This window comes from Periplaneta americana, chromosome 2 (genome assembly GCF_040183065.1).
Source record: "Periplaneta americana isolate PAMFEO1 chromosome 2, P.americana_PAMFEO1_priV1, whole genome shotgun sequence".
Taxonomy (NCBI): Eukaryota; Metazoa; Arthropoda; class Insecta; order Blattodea; family Blattidae; genus Periplaneta; species Periplaneta americana.
The window spans coordinates 146978247-146995442 of NC_091118.1; the positions used below are offsets into that span (position 1 = coordinate 146978247).

At 33.7% G+C, this 17196-nt stretch overlaps 1 protein-coding gene across 3 annotated transcripts in view; it reads left to right on the top strand.

Moving 5' to 3' along the window:
• The window catches only part of Nrd1 (Nardilysin), a 67923-nt gene that overhangs the window by 31676 nt on the left and 19051 nt on the right, over positions 1–17196 (top strand). For all 3 annotated transcript variants that reach the window (XR_011330989.1, XM_069818635.1, XM_069818634.1), the window contains exons 5-12: positions 315–483; positions 810–1015; positions 2005–2172; positions 2715–2836; positions 6298–6418; positions 9648–9866; positions 12475–12598; positions 12777–13041. Coding sequence is in view for 2 of the 3 variants with exons in the window: in XM_069818635.1 (XP_069674736.1) it covers positions 315–483; positions 810–1015; positions 2005–2172; positions 2715–2836; positions 6298–6418; positions 9648–9866; positions 12475–12598; positions 12777–13041 (1394 nt within the window). In the remaining variant the exon portion in view is untranslated. The remainder of the gene's footprint in view (positions 1–314; positions 484–809; positions 1016–2004; positions 2173–2714; positions 2837–6297; positions 6419–9647; positions 9867–12474; positions 12599–12776; positions 13042–17196) is intronic.

Here is a 17196-nt window from a genome sequence, read left to right on the forward strand (position 1 = left end):
TTAATAATAAAAAATCCGTGCATTTTGTTAAGCTTCAAGCTTCAATACTGCGAAATGCATTGTGGCTCTCAGCAAATTACTATTTTCCCTTTTGTCTCTTCTCTAACTTCTAGTGAGTACCACTGCTCTAGACTAAGCCAGTGTGAGCAGAGTAAAGTTCTATGCCCTCAATAACCATGTGAGTAACCCTCACTGTATTATTCTTAGTTGTGGGGGAAGCCTAAACTAGGGACAAACAAGACAACAGAATTGTAAAATTTGTTTTCCTTTAAGTATTGTGCTTGTATTTATAAGTGTATATTCTTCTTTATTAGAAAAGAGGTGGAGCAGATAATGCGTCAACAGAATGTGAATATACAACATTTTACTTTGAATGCCCAGAGAAATTTCTTAAAGAAGCTATTGATAGATTTTCTCAGTTCTTTATATCACCACTGATGAAAAGAGAAGCCATGACTCGCGAGAGAGAAATTATTGAGTCAGGTGAGATATTATTGACAATCTAATTACTAAGTCTACCACATTTCTAGGTATAAGGTTATGGTATTAATAATAAATGACAAGTTTCAGTAAATATAGCCTATTTCAGTAAATTTACTGTACTGAAATTTATTCTAATCTGTTATTTTTATTACTGATACAATCCACTTTTCTTTATACTCCAAGATAATGGATGACCTATAAGGAAACAAGTGCAGTGTTAAATACAATATAAAATTAGTAATATACTTGGAACTTCAAACCTACTATGATAATCGTAATTATTACAGTGTTAATTTTATTTTACTTGCGTTTTACTGCTGCTTCAGAGTTCCAAATGGCTGTATCATCTGATGAGAACCGGAAGCAACAGCTTCTTTGTCATTTAACAAAACCTGAATGTCCTATGAGAAAATTCACTTGGGGTAATTTATCAACACTAAGAGACAACATAACTGATGATGAATTGTACGAAGCTGTTCATGAGTTCAGAAAGACACATTATTCAGCCCATCGAATGACACTTGCTGTTCAGGTAGATAAATTCATTATTTATTTGTTAGTTATGTATTTACAAACAAAAGTAAAACAGAAAGACTTTCAGTTTGAGCTTTTTAAAATCATGTAGGTATTTATAAGCTTTATTATATTTAATTCTTTGTAATTATTCATTATTGTAATTTCATGATTTGTATTCAGACATAAATATTAAATTACATGTAAATATTAGCATAAATTTACTATTATCTGTGCATTTCGAACTGACTGCTCAAGATCAAGCACTGGACTGCATTTGCAATGTGTGCTTACCCCAATCCTGGACCATTCTTCTCAACTAAAGTCAGCTGGGACAGCTGGAATTACCAGTGCTTCAGTTCAGTGACTTGTGTGTGGTTTGTACTTTCATATGTTTATACGTGACCTTGATCCACCAATTTGAAATGCACAGATAATAAATACTGGTATGTAATATTAAACTACAGTTATTAATAATATTCACATATTAAAATATAAAATAGTACCTTGTTTGTTGGATATGCACATACATATGCACACACACACACACACACACACACACACACACACACACACAAACACATTATGTAGTCCCTTAGAATCTGTTAGGCCTATAATAGTTTGAGATCGTGTTCATTATTAGTTTCAATGTAACAGCATTAATTTGGTTACAAGTTTCATTTTTTTCTCTATACATTTCAGTTATGGAAAAGAACAGAATTATTGCCAAATTCTCTTAGGCATTAAATGGTAAACAATTATGATTTTTCTTTGACTCACCCTTGCCATGAAACCTGTCATTTTCTTAATAAATCTGAACTTCAAGAAGGAAAATGTATGTACTATACAGTAGATAGAAACATTATGCTTACATGATATTATGTTAACATGCCTGATGTCTGTTATTGCAATATGTTTTGTAAATTTTTGTATGTCCATATTTTCAAGCTGCAGATGCTATATTCATAGAGCAATCTTTCATGTTTATAAGAGATTCTTATTTTTTAGGCTGAATTTCCTTTGGAAAAGTTAGAGTCTTGGATAGTTGAATATTTCTCAAATGTTCCCAACAACGGTCTGGCACCAGATGAGTTCACGAATTACACTAATTCAGTGTTCAACAGGTCAGAATTCAGCAAAATTTACTGGGTGAAGCCAGTTACGGATATATGTGAGGTAAGTTTATGCAAGTATTTCCAATGCTTTCCTTCTGGAGAAAAAGGTGGTGGAACTCTGTGTGGTGGATGGGGAAATGATTACTGTGCAGTGCACGGCACGGGAATTTTGTTATTTTAACCTTGTTTTCGATTTTCAAGGTCTGAGCAGAATTATCTTGCATCTTAGTCAAAACTCTTAATAAATATTTGAAAAAGTATCATTTCACTCTGTATAAATAAAAATTTGCAGTGGAGAAAGTTAAAATGCTGAGAATGAAACACTCTTAACTTATAATACTAGTAATGAAAAGAATACAAATAGGCAATAATTTGAGAAACACTTGATGCTATTTTCTTGCAGAATGTGTAAAAATGGCATTCCAGCATCTTTTTGTTGAATTTTTCATCATAGCACCGAAAAATGTGTCAATTTTTTTTTTTAATTCTGCTCGAAGATAAAACAACTATAAATTGAATCTAAATATAATAACTGTATGTTACACACATAACTTATTAGAATTTCAAATCTTACTTATCTAATGAATATTTTGTATGTTCTAGGTAGAGCTGAATTGGGCATTGCCTCCTTTGTTACACATGTATCGCTCAAAACCTGATGATTATTTGGCATCTCTCATTGGACATGAGGGGAAAGGATCTCTTTTGGCTTATCTGAGGAAGAAGTAAGTTGTATAATTCAGGTTTTTGTACCATTGTATATTACGGAAGAGTACTCCATGATAAAACAGAAAGTTACGAATTTTCCTATATGAGTTTTCTTGATGCCCTCTCTCTACCTTTTTGCATACACTAGTGAAACCTAATCCTCTTAAATGTTTTCTTTGTATATGCAGGATGAACAAAACTGGTACGTGGCAGTTTTCCTGTTAGCAGGCACACAAACATAAGCATACAAGCACACAAAATTTCTTCTTCACTCTTGAACCATTAGTGAATAAAGGCAGCTTACGGAGTTTAGTTATGGAGCGATTCAGTTATGAAAAATGTCAAAAAGTAAAAAATTTAGAATTGAAAATCATGCAGCTTGTAGCTGATTTCAGAGCCTCCTTCACTCCAGAGCACGATAGACTGGTAACTAAGACTTTCGTGGTACGAATCCTGCCTGGGAAGAAAACTTTTTTTTGTTTCTTATTCAAATTTATTCCCAATACTTCTCGATTGCTTGTAAAATTTATGTTCTGGGAATAATAAGTTAATTAAGTAGTAAAATATCGCTGCAATCGAAAAATATTGAGAATAAATTTGAATAAGGAACAAAAAAAGTTTCCTTCCCAGGCAGGATTCGAACTACGAAAGTCTTAGTTACCAGTCTATCGTGCTCTGGAGTGAACAAGGCTCTGAAATCAGCTACAAGGGTCTGCACATACAGTGTTAGTGCTGGAATAATATGGACTAGTCCATTATTGTGCCTTTAAATGTCCAGTATAACACAGCAGAGAAGCCCAACAAGTCTGTCCTAATATTGCGTTTTGCCTTTGATTGTAGATCATTATTTTAAATTTATTTTATTTTTATTTGCAAGGGAAAATGTAATAGAAAATATGTTATTTTTAATACTTGTTGTCCAGAGTATATTCAGAGCTGAGGCTAACTAATGCAGTAAAAATTTCATTTATACGTTTTCATAGGGGTCTGAACAAAAAGAGTGCACAAGTGAGGAAAATGTACAGTATAACTGAAATGGCATTTAGTAACATCTGAAGTAGTATTATTCAATAACATTTGATTATTTTACATGAAAGTGAGTTATTTTGGACTGCTTGCTTTTGTTTGCTTCTCAAAAATAAGATATATCCTCAAATTATGATAACTGTTTCATAATTTGTTCAGTTACATCAAAATATTTTTAGTTTGGGGTACTGATGTTCGGTAGTTATATTCAATATAGGCAGCTTTGTTGCTGGATCCTCATTGTTTCCCTTTGTGTGAAAAGTCGTGAGGTGGGAGTTAGCTCACATACATTCTCCCTTCTCTGAATGGATTCTCCCACTCATGCATAACTGATTTACGAAAGCCAGCATGTGCCAGGAAAAACATGGACAGCTTCCAATTTCTGCATCTTAAGAATGAAAATGTACTGCACAGTATCTTCACTTTCTTATATTTTCATGGCGAACCTAATTTCGAACAAATTTGATTTAATGATGTTTCGTATCTCCTGAGATTTAAAATACGATTGTACAAGTGTAAAAAATAAATAAACGAAAAACGTGCTTTATATTTAAAATAAATTAACATGGAAAGTATGGAAAATTGTCCGGGATCTGAGAAAAAACTTAAGTGTAAAAAAACACACAAGTGTGTACCACACAAAATAAGTTTCACTGTATATCTTCTTTGTACCAATTGTGCATATGTATTGATTAAAATGATGCGTGTAAATTGTCACATGCATATATTATTATATAAAATTTATTATTATTAATTACATTTTACTTATTTGTTATAAGTTAAAAGTTAAAAGTTTTGAAAACTTAGTAGGGCAGACGATCGATCCACTATGCATTTCAAAACGAATAGGAACAGCCAGCAGAAGTGGATAAAGAAAAAAAGAATATCTACAATCCTACCATTCCCTATTACCTCCAAAAGTACCGGCTAAAAGAGCTTGAAGTAATCGGACTTCTGGTTGGAGCAAGAGGTACCGCTACTCTCTTCATGAAAAATGTGTTTAAGAGGATTAGAATACCTAAATCTATTATTCAGATCGTAACCTTAGCTGCATTGAAAGGATGCTCTCCTGAAGCATCACGTATATTCGAAATGAAACGAAGTTCATTGGCATTCTTTACTTTTTTGTAACACCTCTCTCTCTCTCTCTCTCTAAAACTAGCCATACTTATTTCCACTAATCTAAAATGTATTTACAGCTATGTACTTGTAGGAGTTTCATTGTCAAAACAAAATCAGTGGTTCAATGAACTTGTAAACATTTATATGATTAAGTACTCTTTGTCCCTTGTGGCAGCTCACAAATGGTGAGAAGATTTCTAAATTTCTAAATTACTGTTAATGTATTTGATCTAACTCTCATGTATTGAATGAATACATACAAAATTCTTTTAGTTAATCGGTATTATTTAATTGATTTTTCTTGTATTGCATACTGTATAATGAACAACTATTATTGCATACAAAAATATGTTAGATATATGATTTTTTTTTTTTTTAATTGAAATTTTCACAAGAGTACTGAAAGTAGTTTATACTTTTACTTAACATTTGTTTTGTGGTTAGGTTTTTATGATCTCCAGTGTGTTTCTTTTGGATTAAATGGTAATAATTAGATGCTATATAAAATAAATTTTGTGTGGTTTTAGAAAATGTGCAAATACTGTTAAATTAATATATTTGTAATGTGGAAAGCTTGTAACTTTAGACATAGTGATTAAAAATTGGTTTAAAAAACTGATGCTAATGGTTTTGTGTGTCATAGAGAGGATATTGAAATGGGGAATCCATAATCATAAATGTGCCTTTTATCTATTATTGACAATAATTAAAAGATGTATTGGTACGGTGGCATCTCTGTTTGCGTCTTTTGCAGGACATATTTCTACACGTGATCATTTGCCCATTCATGAAAATTCATAAATAGAGATATGATTGTAACAAGGTGGAAGGTATAGTGATTTGATTATAGATTGTCTTAAATTCTGTCTTTCTATTTATCACGCAATGCTATTGCCTACTACCAACTACATGATACATATAGGGATATTGCGGCACACACTGCTTCAGCCTCTTGAAGATGCCTCTCATATTGTGTACTATTATAAAGGTTATTATGGTTCTGGCCGTCAGCTCTTTTTTCCATTAAAAAACGTATATACTGTACGTTGTAGGCAACCACAGAAAAACAGCTGCTCTTTAGCTGGAAAAGAAAGACAACACATTTCAGTATGTTGCATACAGCAAAATGCTGAACACTATCATGTGTGGGAAAACATAACATTAATTTTTAAGTGCTGTTGTCATTTCAGAAATGCATTTCCGGACGTGGGTTCCTTATATCGAAATCCTTCTCTTAACATTCACAACCATCTGTATCATTTTGTGACAAATTTTGCACAGTCCTATGTAATATAAATGCTAATATCTTGCATCTTATTGACTTTGACAGAGTGTGGGCCCTTAATATCACTTCAGGCAGTAGCAAAGAAGGATGTGAATTTAACTCGATGTACACACTCTTTCCAATAACAATTATGCTCACAAATGATGGTCTTGAACACTTGCGTGAGGTATGTAGCCTTATATTAAGAGCTCTGATTTTAAGTAATGTTATTAACCGAATATAACATGTATCTTCAAATATTAAATAATCAAGAACATCACTTTCATAGTACATATAGTTGACTTTTCATTACTTGAGAGAGGAAGGCACTGTTGATAATTGATTCAGTCATTATTATTTTTCTTTTCTTTTTGTGAGGGAAGGAATTGAAATTATTTCAGATTCGTCAATGTAGTCATAATATTTGTAATTGTCGTTTGACTATCTTCTTTGATTAAAACTCTTTAGAGCAGTGGTCGTCAGCACTTGCTGAAATGGGTAACGGGTATGAAGTGTATCACAATATGCACTGTCGTCAGAAGGGAGAGGGAGGAAGCATATTCACCAGCAGCCACAGATGCATGCCAGTGCAATGTCTTACCCGCGGGTAAGAGATGCTAGCCCAAGGGTGCACTGTGCTGATGACCGCTGCTTTAAAATGATTCCATGAATATCTCGACTCTAGGGGTAAAAATTGAAACTTAAATGTGTTCTTAAATGCCTCAAGTGTTTTATTCAATAAGAAAATACGAAAAAAGTATGTCATGAACGTACGTGTTATAAATAAAAAATTGTAACATTAAACATTGTACTGAAATCGTAGTACAACTGGCACTTTTTAAAGTAAGATTTCACTAGGCAAACATTTAATTTTATAAATTAATTTTTTCCATTTCACAGTTTGGTACTTTCTCAACATAAAGGATGATACAATGTAATTTTTACATAAGAGTTTAGTCACCTATATCAATATGTAATTACTCTCTGCAAGTCTGGTCAGATCGTTATGCTCAACATGTACAACATCCATAAGAATGAAGGATTCACCAATTGGTCCAGCATAAGGAATGACTATGGATATCAGAATTTCATTCCTCTACCTCATAGCTGTCAGAGATCTGCCACAAACAACATAGAGGTTTGTGCGACCTCCAATGTTAATGCCTCCCCAAACCATTAGTCCTCCACCATAAGCATGTCTGTTTATGGCAAAGTCGAGGTTATTTCTGGTTCCTCGTCCTCTTGATATGCAGATACATCGATTGTCGTGATGTAAACAGAAGTGTGACTCAACTGTTAATAGAACTGAATGCCATTGTTGTGGTTCCTAATTTCGATGTTCTTCAGTCCATTCTCTCTGGTATCTGAGCTGCTGCTGTAAGAGAAATGTATCTCCTCAGCTATCAGGCACGAAGTCCAGCATCATGTAAACGATCCTGTATTGTTTGCAACAATACATACCTTCCTGTTGTCAAAACAAACTCTTGTTGAAGTAGAGAGGAGTGGAGATGACAGTTCCGGCAAACCAAAAGACCAAGATAACAATCATCGTAGTGCTGTTGATCTAGGACTACCTTGGCCAGGTCGCCTATCAACAGTTTCAGTATCCCTATAACATCTGCATCTGCATAGTCTACTGATAACACTTTGTGAGATGCCTAATCTATATAACATGCCAGTGGACTATAGTATATGGTGACAAAGTGTCACGAAGTGTTTACTCACCTAATTTATCCAGAAATTGTCATTCTTTTTCTATACATTTTCACACCATCTTAAATTTTCCATTATTTGCTCCATTTCATGTCGTGATGTGAAGGCTATTTCCTTTTGGATATTATTTTTCAGTTCGTCTAAGTTGTGTACATTTGTTTTGTACATTCTTTCGTTTAGTATGCTACATAGGTAATGGCACAGGTTGTAAGATCAGGAAGTCACCAGCATAGTTCAGATAATGACGCTTTGCCTACTGAGCCACAATTGTGTTCAGCCAACTGTAAGGCAAATGTCAGGTAATATAACCAATTCCATCGATGCTTGTCAGTGTAGTAGTGGATAGAGCATTATTAAATAACCAATTAAAAAAATAATGTCGGGGAATTGTGGAGACTGCACATTGTTGCATATTATTGCTAATCACTCTCACTTCAAAACACATCATGAATTGCTCATAAAGAAATATTGCAACGTGTGTCATTGCGAAATCCTGTTGAAAGATGGTATAATGCTCCCTTTTAGTTAAAGTGAGTTGATTGGAAAAAAAAAATACAATAAAATAAGGTGCAAAATCAAGTTAATGCACCTATTAAGAGTTTGTCTGCTCAAAAAAAAAAAATGGTTATATGATTTGTTTGCCACTAATGGTCTAACTAAACATTGATTTTCTGGTCGTGAAGGGACACTTTATGGAGGGAAGTATGGTTCTTCTGTACTCCAATATTGGTTGTTTTGAGAATTTACATATCTACTCATGTGGACTTGGAACTATGCCTTGTCTGGTATGAAACTAAGGGCTGGATCTATCTGTCCGTTATGAACACTGTTCAAAATTCACTCACAAAATCTGCATCAAGGCATTTAATTATCTGGTCTTAAGTCATGTGTCATTGTAACTTTATATGATTTTAGTTGTAGTAATTTTGGTGTTTTCTGAACCGAACCGAAAGAAATTCCTGGTTTTTAAAGTCGCTTACGAGGTTTTTAAGAGAATTTTATCAAATGCAATGTCGTACAAAGTTTCCCCATTAAGTACTTGATACAGTACATATTATGTTTGAGGTTTTTGTGAGTAACACTTTGAGTTTCCCAAAATTTGTCTGCTAAATGATAAACAGTTGAATGATTTGAAACATCATCACCAGGAAATTGTTGCTCAGATTGCCTTTGTATTTCTTAAGCAGATTCTGCCAGTATTTAGGAGTCGTATGTGAACACTTTTTTTAATCGAAAGAGTCATTCACTTTTCCTAACTTATGAAAGGGAGACAAATACACTGTGCCTTGCTGATTTATGCCAGACACGAAAGATTTTTATTAGAAGGCGATTTCTGTGGGTCAAACAAAGGTTATCTTTTATCTTCTGCTAAGATACAGTTGAAATAAACTGATTTATTGCGGATAGCATTATTTAATTTATTGCAATTTTGTGCAAAAGTGTACAGTTTTTATCATCATCTATATTTTCCTGCATTAGTGAATTCAAACAAAAGGCTTTGCTATAATTGATTATTTGTATGTTCACATTTTTAATTAGAAACCTGTGATACAAAGAATGTCGTTTTGACAATAGAAGAAACAAAATACCATCACCACCCCCACCCCCACTGAGATTATATTTTCACAAGATACATTTTATTTTCGAGATTTCATTGTGCTTTATTATTATGTGTGAGAAGAAAGACCTGTTCACATTTTTAGGTATTGGACGCTGTGTTTGGGTACATAAGAATGCTACAGACTGTTGGCCCTTCAGAATGCTATTTTCAAGAACTGCAGACAATTGGAGAAACAAATTTCCGATTTGCTGAAGAAGTTCCTGCTGACGAAAATGTTGAAGATCTGTCAGAAAATATGCAATTTTATGTTCCAGAAGATTACCTCACAGGCTCTGAACTCTTCTTTGAATATGATCCAGAGGTAAATTAATTCTAAGAGGAATATCTATAGGAATGGGGTTATTACTTTAGATGATAATGTAAATAAATACAAAAAATATTTTATTCTTATATATTTTTAAATCTTCCAAATTCGCTTTATAGAGCTGAATTATCATTATTATTATTATTATTATTATTATTATTATTATTATTATTATTATTACTATTAATTGGCCTATATCTACGGTTTGTAATTTCTTGTAATATTCCTTATCAAGAAGATATTTTCTGATGTCTATTACAAATCATAGTTTTAAATTATGAAGATTCTTTAAAAATTGTTATGAATAAATTGATACAAGTGATTGTATGTGCAAGAAAGGAGAGTATTGAAATGGGTAACTCGTATTCGAAAATGCATCCTTTGGCTGTTATTAATACTAAGTTGCTCAATCTGTACAGGATGTACTGCTGCATGTTCTTTGTGCTGACCCATTCATCGAAATTAAATAATAAAAACGAATGAGAGGCAGAATGCATTTATTACAGATATTCATACTTTCTTTACTTTTTGTTTTATTTATTTGTTTTTCACTCAAGAGAATGCTCTTGCTGCTAAAGACATTGGTTTCTTTGGATCATCATAGCACACTCTGCTACGCTCTCTCAAAGATGTATTGCGTACTTTATACTCTCTTCCCAGTAGTCATCACTAGACCTTTCACTGTTGGGGGTAATAATGCACTGCAGTCAAAGCACACAAAAACATTGAAATAGGCAAGAAACGCGACACATTTCTTTATTGTACATGTGGTGTAACACGTGATACTGTAGTAGAGAAATAGCATACCTTCCAGGTGCAACAACCATTTTTATTCTGATGGTATCATTCTGGAAGTGCATTTTCCATCTCAAAATCCTTTTCTTTGCATCCACTCTCACATGTGACTGTTAGTGAAGACTATTTTAGAGGGCCCTATATATTTCAAGATAGTTCGTACAGTTTTAATTTTGATGTTATATCCAAAGCTCGGAACTTGGGGACTTGTGTCTTTGAACGTGGCTAAGCGACCGGACTTCAATGTCAACAAACTCCCGCTTCCAGCACAGAGGTACTGTCAGGTCTGCTATAAAAGTGGTTCCTGGCTGGAACAACATAATGATAATATTATGATAGGTTGAAACACGTAATTTTATGGCATATATATATATAAATAAACATGCAAAATACATCAAATTTACAGTTCTGCTCTGTACATTTTATTACAGTGTATGACTACATGCATTCGAAGATTTTCGAACCCATAAATTCTTCGTCTGTTAGTTAAACATGATTTGAAACGAAGGAAACTTATTTCCACGTCATATGAAGTAACGGGAGCAAACTTTAATTTTTTTATGTTATTTATTTTAACTAGCTACCTAGTGAGTACAAATTGCTTTTATAAAATAAACATGTTTCTAGCCACTACCGTAAGAGCCAGGCTCATGTACGGTGTGGTCTTAGTCAATAATATAACATAAAATTTACAAGGACAGTTTACTAAATACAGTAAGTAACTTAATTCAAACCAATAAATACAACACAAGAGCAAGAATAAAGAAGAAAGAGAAAACGAGAGAAAAATACACATTTAATATAAATTGACAATCCGACAGAAGCCAGTGATATTCAATAAAAACATGAATATAGTCGATAGAAATAAAAGGTAAAAAAAGTACATTTGTTACTATTATATATCATGGATAATTTTACAAATTTCTTTTTTAAAAGTTTCAATTTTAAAAAATTTCAAATTTGGAAAATGGTTTCAAATTTTATTATAAAGTCTTGGGCCTAAATAAAGTACTGAATATTTTCACTGTCACTGTTTCCTGTTCGATTTTCAGCAGATCTCGTATCTGAGAAAGATATATCCTAAATTTTTCTCGCAAATAGTTTTCAATTAGTGTATCACTACTAGGGAAGGTCCCTCTACGACTTGATCCATGGCTATGGACAAATTTTCCATCAATTTAAAGGACTGCAATGTCTTTCAATGAATGCCCGTTTCCAGCTCTAGTTTATGTGTGGCACAACTTACAAAATATAAACTCTGCAGAAAATAATGTATCTCCTCAGAATTCCTCCACAAAATTCTGTACATAAAATTTAAGAAATGTATTTTCAAACTTCCATAACACCTATTCGAATAACACGTATTTTCTCATTCCTCAGACAGACCATTTACCTGTAATTCTCTTAATGTCATTGGCTTCGACATGACACAGTTTCTTCGTTCGTCTTTTTGCCATTCGATGTGACCACTTTCTTAGTACATACGACTGTCCCTGAGCACTTGCAGCTTGAGCTTTGTGTACGCTGTACCTGTAACCTTACTCAAGCGCACGACACACAAGTCCCCAAGTTCCGAGCTTTGGTTATATCATATAAAAATTCTGAAGTCTGATTAGTGTAATATGTTACTAGTCAGTAATGTATGCAATGAAGGAGGAAAGGAACTGGCCACTCTACTCCATTATCTCCTGGCTTAGTTACCTCATGAGTGATGCCATATTGATATCACTTATGAGGTTCGAACCTGTCTTTGGACAGTTGACGGAATCATATAAAATGTTTAATTTTTGTTGATGTTATTTAATTTTAGGCCATTAAGAAATGTCTGGATTGTTTAAAACCAGATGATGTGAACATAATAGTGTCTTCCAAAGACTCTGGAAAAGAATATGATAAGATAGAACCTTGGTTCAAGACCGAATATTGTGTGCAAGGTATGTTGACTTAAGCTACTTTTTAATATCTGAAACAGCTCTCAACTTTCTTAACTATGTTCATTGATATATTATTGAATGACATCATAGATTGAAGTAAAATTTACAGTAATTTAAGGATGTTTATTAAATTATAAGGGAGTTTATATTATGTTTATTCACATGTATATCTTTCCAGATATTCCAGATGACTGGCGTAAATTATGGTTGAACATAAAACCTGATCCAAGTTTCACTATTCCTGAGCCAAACATCTTCCTGACAACAGATTTTAGTGTCTTACCATTCCCTGAACAACAAGGAGAGAAAGATTTATATCCAGTTAAGGTGCATGATGATGAATTGTCTGAAGTATGGTATCGCAGAGATTCGATGTTTAAACTACCACAAGCATTCCTTTATTACTACTTGATTTCACCTCTTCCACTTACTTCGCCACAAAAGTAAGACTATTTTAAGATAGTGGTTCTTTAAGTTCCTTCACTAATATTTGTAACGTTATTATAACAATGAGAATATTCTGCTTGGATTTTCTTTTTATTACACATGTTAGTAACTCTTAAAATAATATGGTTTGGTTGGTTGATAAGAACTTCAAATATAGTTAATCTAGCAGAATTAATACAGTAATTTCTTTTTTGAAATGAATGCATCTGGAAGATGATATTTAATTACAGTAAAACTTCTTTTTCATATGTTTCACACTTACTCTCTCTTTTTTTTTTTTTTTTTAGATTCCGGCAAAATTTCTATACTCTCTGTGTTAATTTATTTCGGATATACATTTTTCGTTTATTCGTTTTTTACACATATCATATTGTAAATTCCACGAGAAACGGAACTTTATATGTTCTAAATCAATTTTATTTGAAATTAGGTTTGCCGTGAAACTGTAAAAACGCAAAAATACAGAATGTATTAATTGTTAAGAGTGGTCCACTTCGAAAGAAAGTGGAAATTCCAAGATGCCCATGCTTGCCTCCAACAATCTTGTGTCCTTAATTATGCTGTTGCTGTGCTAGAAACAATGAAATGTTTCGTAGCACATCATGATGTAACCGAACAAATTATGCAATGGTTATCACCAGGGAACGGATTTATATGGACTAAAAATATATGAAATATGTAAATATATATGTAGTTATTTTTACCAAAATATGGAATTAAATATGGATTTTTACCAAAATATGGAATTAAATATGGACTTAAAATTATAAAAAAATGACTATGTACGTTAAATATTGGTACATTTTAATCAAACTAAACAAAAAATATAATGGACGTACCTTATCTTCCAATGTAGTTTCAACAAAACACAATTTTTATTGTCTGTTACCATAACAATAGGTTACAAACATTTCTTTCAAGTGCTGAAAAGTGAATCTTCTTCTATTGTCTCTGAGGATAGATTTATACTGACTAAAAGAGCGTTCGACGTCACAAGAAGTAACTGGTACATAATTCAATTTCACAATGTCTGCTGGGGATAAGTCCAAGTTAATCTTCACTGTTGATTCACCACTCATCACAGCAACAACCTTTTGTAGTTCTTCATATCCAGGGTTTTTTGAAAGTACAGTGTCCACCTTAGCTCTTACTGCATCTGCAACTTTACCTCTACCACGATTCAGTTGTTCCACAGTACTATTTATAATTTCAAAACTTTCAGATAGTGAAAGGTGCCTATTTTGGAGACTTTTGAGCGTTTTTATGATGCATGAAAATGTATGCTGAATGTGAGCTAAGTCATTCTTCACACTTATGTCACAGGTAACTGTTTTCGCAGTATCAATTGAGACTGCATCTTCAGAGTCCAATGCAAGGAGAACATTGTTAATAGAGTCTATATGTTCGGCATAATATTCAACTGCTTCTAGCCATGTACCCCATCTAGTTAAAATTGGCTTTGGTGGCAATGGAATTTCAGGGTACATTTCTTTCAACACGTTAACTCTACTGGGAGCTTTGAGAAATACTTTTTTCACTGATGAAATCAACAAATCTACTTTAGGGAAATTGTCTCTGACCACTTCTGCCACACGATGAAATGCATGCGCCACACAAGTAAAATGAGTCAATTTAGGATATACAACAGATAATGCTTGTCCAGCTTTGACCATATAAGGGGCAGCATCGCTAATAAAGAATAACACATTATCGTACATAATACCCTTTGGCCACAGGATACCCATAGCTTCGTTGAACAGTTTAACTATAGTTTTGTTATTGCACTTTTCTAGAACATCACAATGTAAAAGAATTCGTTCAGAATATTGTTCACTTAACAAACCGATAACTACATTACCAACAAGTCTACCTTCTTTGTCGGGAGTCTCATCAATGGAAACCCAAATTGAACTATCTTTAATTTCATCTCTTATCTTCTGTATTGTCTCATCGTAGATGGATGGAGCATACGTCTTCCTAAGTGTTGACTCATCCGGGATTGTATGTTGAGTATATTTTTCAAGGAATTCCCTGAAGACCTTATTCTTTAGTTTGTAGAGAGGAATATCAGCAGAGATGAGAGAACGGCACAGGTCGATGTTAAACTCAGATCTTACATTCGATGTTGTTGGTTGTGTTAAAAACAATTGTCTCTGCTTGGAATTTAGTTGTTTGTTGGCCTGATGTTTACTAGTTGTAATGTGTTGTTGCACCAGGAACTTTTGTGTAGATGATACTGCACACTGACACAAATTACAAAATAATATTTTATTGTCAGTTGATAAACCATCTTCTTTAAATTCTGAAATGTAACTTGTTAGTTTTGATTTTAAATTGACTGAATGACGTACTTTTGGCATATTTACCGTCTTTATAGTATGATTTACAAAACTGAACCTATGTGTACTCTGACTGGCATTTAACTGTTGAGCTGCACAACTGAAGTCTGTTAAAAATTTTAAATTAAATTAATACAGTTTTGTAACTTACTTTCCCATTGTTGATAGGACTGCTAATTTTCAAATAACTCTGATGTTAAAGGGATTACTGAACATGTGTTTAAATCTCTATTGTTGAAATGTATTTTTAAAAGTTAATGGAATTTTGTTTTGTTTTATTGTTAAACCTAATATAATATGGACTGTTTTATATGAAATATGGAAAATATATGGAAATTAACGAAAATATGTACTAAACTCTAAAATATGGAAAAATATGGAAAATAAAAGTAGGATTTTTCAACCCTACACATTGTGAAACATAAAGATAATGCAAAATATAAATTATATTAGCTTTATAAGTAAATATGTATTTACATATAAATCCTTTCCCTGGTTATCACAATTTGAGAGCATGGTTTATTCCTTAGGAGCAAGCAGTCCAAAATAACTGACTTTTTGTAAAATAATCACATGTTATTAAATGAAGATCACACAGTAAGAACAAGGTAAGTCAGTTTCGTGAAATTTTCTGGATTGGAGCTTGAAATGTAATATAGCAACCATCTTTGACTGTAAATAGATAAAATTTCCTACAAATAATCTTATATTCTTCAAGAATATGTTTGAATACTCTATTATATTGTAACTTTATACAAAACAATAATGTAACTTTATTGTTTCAACAATAATCACTTTCTATAATTTACTTTAAACGCTCCTGTCAACAATGGGATTTCCACTCCGCACAGCAACTCATTATTCGTTATTGCACTCCACAGACGACAATGACAATTCACTTGGATTATTGAAAACAACAATGTACTGCTAATCTCAACTAATGTTCACAAAGCACTATTTACAAAACAAAACTGTCAGTTCTCAGTTCACAGTTCGTTGCCTTGGCTAGTTCGTCTAGCTCATTCACTCAAGTTCACAGTATATCGAACCCAAGTCTTCCAGAGACAGTCCACTGAACTTCGAACTCAGGTCCCCCAACTGCAGTCCACTGCACAACGAACCAAAGACTCCGGATTCGCCGCACTCTCCAGGACGCTCCCCCAGTTGCGGACACATACAAGCCGTACTCCGGTCTCGAAGCTGGCTTCACTGCTACACAAGACTGACTGGCTGGCTGTCCAAAAACTGCAACTACTGCAACAACTACTGTTAGCTCACTTGCGTCTCTTATTTATAACTAAACCATAGTTTCCAGAAAGTACGATTTCTGCAGATGCCGAGAAGATGGCACCTTTCTAGACTTATCTGGATTATGCCCCTCAGTTGCAGCTGCTTACTTCCCCCTCTCTGCCGCGGCCCAGCATGCCGCCATTCCCCTTACATCGTGCCACACCATAGCGACCAGCGTTTCGTCTCCCCTCCGCGCCGCGCCCTCAGCACTCCACGGAACTTGCTTCTGCCGGACGCGCATGAAGTTCCCCGAAGCGCCAAGATTATTCGGTCTGCCGTCACAATATATTCAAAGATGGCTTAATCATCATCATTATCCGTTTTCAAGTATTAGCCCTTTGTAGATCTGTTACAGTCCAAAGCCAGTGCTTTTTAGATCTTCCCAAATTTCTGCGACCTCTTGGAACATATGACAGATTTTGTTTTGGCCATTCATTCTCCCCACATGTTCTTTCCACTGAAGCGTATGCTGGTTGATATATTGGTCAATAGGATTAATTTCTAGTATCTCCATAATGTCTT